At 48.2% G+C, this 4,905-nt stretch overlaps 1 protein-coding gene across 4 annotated transcripts in view; it reads right to left on the reverse strand.

The window, feature by feature from the left end:
• Znf236 (zinc finger protein 236) overlaps positions 1 to 4,905 on the reverse strand; it is a 98,170-nt gene that overhangs the window by 5,295 nt on the left and 87,970 nt on the right. For all 4 annotated transcript variants that reach the window (XM_031366156.1, XM_031366157.1, XM_031366160.1 and 1 more), the window contains 2 exons: positions 4,041 to 4,238; positions 597 to 726 (listed from right to left, as the gene is read on the reverse strand). In XM_031366156.1, the coding sequence (XP_031222016.1) occupies positions 597 to 726; positions 4,041 to 4,238 (328 nt within the window). The remainder of the gene's footprint in view (positions 1 to 596; positions 727 to 4,040; positions 4,239 to 4,905) is intronic.

Below are 4,905 nucleotides of genomic sequence, written 5' to 3' on the forward strand. Positions count from 1 at the left end.
TTTTTTTCTGTTTGCTCTTATTTTTTTGAGATAGGGTAGTCCTGCTGGCCTGGATCTTGCTGTGTAGACAAGGCTGGCCTCAAACTTATAGGATCCACCAGCCTCTGACTGTCCAGCGCTGGGTTAAGGTTGTGGGCCACCATGTTCAGTTTCTTTGCTTTTTAATGCAAAGTCTCTTACTGTCTGGAATGTGACAAGGAGTCCAGGCTGCCTGGGCAGTGAGGCACAATGCCCCCCAGCCGCTGCCTCCCCAGGGGGAGAATTCCTGTGACTGTTTCTCTGGGAGAAGAGGCTTGAGCAGGCACAGCCAGTAAACATACTAGCGTGCAGTCGGCAGGTGAACCGCAGTGGCCTGGAGGGCTGGAGAGGTGCCTTCCACCTCCTAACCCAAAGGAGAGCCACAGCACAGACACACTTTATTTCCCAAGCTCACAATGACAACTGCCAAATCTCAACTGGAAAAATTAGTCAATGTGATAAGTCGATCAAAAACTAGAGAAAGTGGAACCCAAGGATCTCGTTTGTAAACAGTGGGTCACACACTACACAGATATTTGTATGTCTCACTGTCCCTTCCCACTACATGCCATCCCTACCTGTGTGAATGCGGCTGTGTCGCTCCAGCTGGCTTGGTTTGGCAAATGCCTTTTCGCAGGTGTCACATTTGAATACTCTGGGCTTCTGAGAGCTGAGTGAAGGCCCGGCCTGGTGTGTCAGCATGTGCTCCTGGCAGAACACACAGAAGCCAGCAAACGTTAGGCCCTAGCAGAGGTGACAGCTCTGAAATAGCACTAGACAAGGAACCACCTTTAAGGACAACCTTACAAATGACCTGACTGGGATTTCAGGACCTGGAGTCCGTCACAGTGTCGAGAAGGTAAGGAATCAAGTCCACACAGGCGGCACTATCTCCCTTCTTAGGCTGCAGTGACGGCTCAGGGAAACTGCCACTCTCATGCAGCATACTCAGCGAGGAACCTGATGAGGCTTCTCTGTCCCCACATTTTATAAGTCCACCTGGAAGTCAAGGCCTACAGCTAGCTCACAAACGCTTGGCCTAAAAGTCTAACAAGATGGAAACTGTTTCAGCAACTCTCTCAGAACCCCCATGACTCTCTGTAGGTTCTACCAATTACACAACTCCACTGTACATAATTCCATAATTACACAGATGTGTTTCACATCTGCTGACAGCATCCAATAACTGCACTATGAATGGTGTGTGATCCAGCCTGTCTGTCCATGGTTCTGTCTCTGTGTGATCTGGCATCCTCAGACATATGACAGCTACTGTGCTGTGCCCTCTGAAGGCTGGCACTGAGGCTATTTTCAACGTTATCACACTGATAATCACCTGAGAGAGTCTTTATGCTACCCTAACTTTTAAAGCGGATTCAGACAGAAATAAACACTGGCATTGCATCGTCATCTCAAATTCATAGGAACACTACCGCACCCAGACAGCCTAGGAGGTGGCTCAAAGGCCAAGTGGGAAATAAGAAACCTGTTGTTGGGCTGGAGAGATGGCTCACTGGCTAAGACTCTTCTTCCAGACACTCTGCGTTCAATTCCCAGCAACCATCTGTAACAGGGACCCAACGCCCTCTTCTGCTGTGCTTGAAGATAGTTACAGTGCACTCACATCCATGAGATAAACAAGTGTTGCTAGCCTAGATGCTGAAGGTCAGAAAGTTCAGGAAGGCTGCAGAGCATAAGACGTCAGCACTGACTCCAACACTGTGCTGTGTCCACTGCTAACACTGACACTGACGCTTCCTACTTCATTTGAGGGACATGTTCAGTATGTGAACACCATGCCCTCAGAGGATCCCTTGTTTGGGACATTATTTGGGACAATCCAATATTGAGGAAGGAGCATGTTGTAACAGGCCATTTCCAGAAAGGACAGCTGCTGTGACAGCATCAGCAGAGTGGTTTCAGAGCTGCTGTTTGGAACTGATAGTTTTAAGACCCACTGACAAGCCGCATGCTTTCATCAGAGAAGGGAGACTTGGCTACACTGAAAGTGAGAGCCTCCCCAAAAGGAGAGTTCTTGTCACAGAGGCCTCGATTTGTTACCACAATGCTGATGTGCCCCTTCTCTGCAGAGAGTATGTGAAATACTAGAGTGTAAGGGGACCGATAGACTTCCTCTGTTTGGCTAGGTAGACAGAACAGAAAGTTGGTTGTGGCAGCCTTGGGAGGCATCCCCCACAGGGAGCAGAGCCAGGGAAGGACACCAGTGATCCTAACCCCCTTACCATCAGATAAGCACTTCTTCCAGGCCATTAAAAAAAGAAAAGTCAATGCTCTGGCAAGACTGGCTAGTTTAGGGGGACCCAGAGAGCACTATTCGACAGTTTCCATGCCTTCTCTGCAGATGGCTTCTGTCTCTTGATAAAATTCTTTTATACCCTCAACTATGACTGCTCACTTTCCTGGAGCTCCCATGTAAAAAGCAGAGGCTTGGCAGGCATCAGCATGAAGCATTCAGAGTCCTCTAAGGGCAATTGATGAGAATAAGAGGTAAGGAAAGAGAAAATGGAGAAGGTGTGCACACCTGTGTGTGTGTGTGTGTGTGTGTGTGTGTGTGTGTGTGTGTGTGTGTGTGTGTGTGTGTGTGTGTGTGTGTGTGTGTGTGTAAGACAATGGAGAAGGCATATGCACGTGTGCAAGAGCCCTTGTGTTAGGTTAAGTGGGTTTCAGGCAGCTCACATGCCAGCCTCAAATGCCTATAAGGTGATGGCCAGAATACTATCAGAGGTGAGGCCAACTTCCATGATAAGGATACTGGTGGGAATGGAGCCTCAGAGTGTCCAAGTTCCTAAAGGACAATGAGCTTGACCGTGCATAGAAAATGTGAGGCATCATCAAGCTATCTATGTGGTCTGCTGGAGCCTCTCTAGGAACACACAGCTGAGGTTCACAACAAACAGGTCTCCTTATTTATGTGACTGACACAGAAAGGAAAGAAGGTGAGACACACAGGGAACTGCACGTCACTAACTGTCCATCTCTCCCTTCTACACTGGCATGGAGCACTGCTGTGACTCAGAACAGCTGAGACACATTGCTGTCGGCTTGGATGAGACACATGCTTCTTCCTTCTTGGCCACAATGGGCTCTCTGCTGCTCAGACAGCTTGAAAGCTTGGACGACTCTCAGCTATTCCCCCAGGCAAGTCACAGCTGGGCTCGCAATACTGGCTTTATGATGGTGGTGCCGGCCATGGCAGCCTCTCTCTCAAGCGGCATCTCACAGGCTTTCCCACTGCACATCCATCTACTTTTGCTACTTTCTTTCATCCTACCCTGCTGTCCACAGGGCTCCCTTTAAAAGGAAAGAGGAAAGGCTGGGTATGATGGTGCACACCTTTAATCCCAGCACTTGGGAGAGGCAGAAGCAGGTAGATTTCAAAGCCAGCCTGGTCTACAGAGAGTTCCAGGTTAGCCAGGACTATTTAATGAGACCTTGTGCCCCTCTCCTCCCCCGAAACAAGGTGGGGAACCCTAACTTGAAATTGCTTCCCAGAGCTCTGTGTTCCTTGTGCATATATGCAGGGCTCTCTCTAGGGATGGCCATCCTCTCTCCACCACCTCTCTACAGAGCACTAGGTATCCTTCATGTTCACTCTGCATGGCCAAAGGGGTTCCCTGCAAGGCTGCTCCAAGGTAAACATGGAGTGAGTTAGTCATTCTGTACTTCCTCAAAGAATGTTCTGTCACCCTGCAGATACCAACCATCATAAACTTCTTTTCCCACAGCCTTAAACACACTGAGAGCTTTTCACATTTCTGTCAGTGTGATAAGTAAGACATGATAGTCTGGCATCATTTTACATTAGAAACTGATTTTGAACTGCACATGAATGTGTAGTCTATACACATACAGCTAAGAAGCCAATACCTACAACAACTTGGTACACACATTTACATCGCCATTTCTAGAAACATAGGAGCTATGTGTCACTCATTTTTACTTAGGTTAGAAGAAGCACTGTGGACTCACAACTGTGGCTGTTCCCTGTCCCTGGGGTGTACCTTGAGGTGTGTGGCACGCTTGAAGGCCTTCCTGCAGACCCGACAGCCATGGATGCGCTCCTTCCCATGCACCTCCTTGCTGTGGTGCATGAGCACAGCGGCTGAGGAGAAGGCACGGCCACAGTCCAGGCACGGGTGGGACTGGCCCTCCTTTTCAGGCTGACTGTTAGGAGTCAGCTGGGCGGAGACATCAGTCACCTACAGAGAGTCAGGAGTGCTAGATTATGACAAGAGTGTGGACTGCAGGCTGCCAGACAAGCAAGGTTATGTGCTGTGCTGCCTAACACGGACAGACACACCATATTCCATGTGCTGCTGCTCACACACACACATGCATGCATAAGATACACATTTCACATACAAATACAATAAAAATGCTGTGGTTCAGAACTCAATATACTATACAAAAAAACTCAATAGCAATTAATGGTGTTAAATTAGCTTTGCTTGAACTAAATTCTTTTCCCTAAACCATAGATCCCAACTACCGAGAAGGTTTCCAAGTCAACTTTGTGGGATGCCATCAGAACAGACAAACCCAGCAAAACAGAAGACAAACTGTGCCTCCCACAGCAACAGTGAGAGAAGGCATGATCTAGTGCAGAAGCAATTATAAGACGTATCTATGTAACTTGTCAACATTTTTATTACTAGTTTGCTCAATACTTTTTCAAAATACAAGAATATTACCTGAATGGATTGCAACACTGTAAAGAATGAGATAGAAAAGGAGAAAAGATCGATCATCAATAGGAGGAGAGGTCCTTGGCCCTGTGAAGGTTCTGTGCCCCAGTGTAGGGAATGCCAGGGCCAGAAAGTGGGAGAGGACGGGGTGGCAGGCATGGGGAGGGGGGAGGCAACAGGG

This window comes from Mastomys coucha, unplaced genomic scaffold (assembly GCF_008632895.1).
Source record: "Mastomys coucha isolate ucsf_1 unplaced genomic scaffold, UCSF_Mcou_1 pScaffold13, whole genome shotgun sequence".
Classification (NCBI taxonomy): domain Eukaryota; kingdom Metazoa; phylum Chordata; class Mammalia; order Rodentia; family Muridae; genus Mastomys; species Mastomys coucha.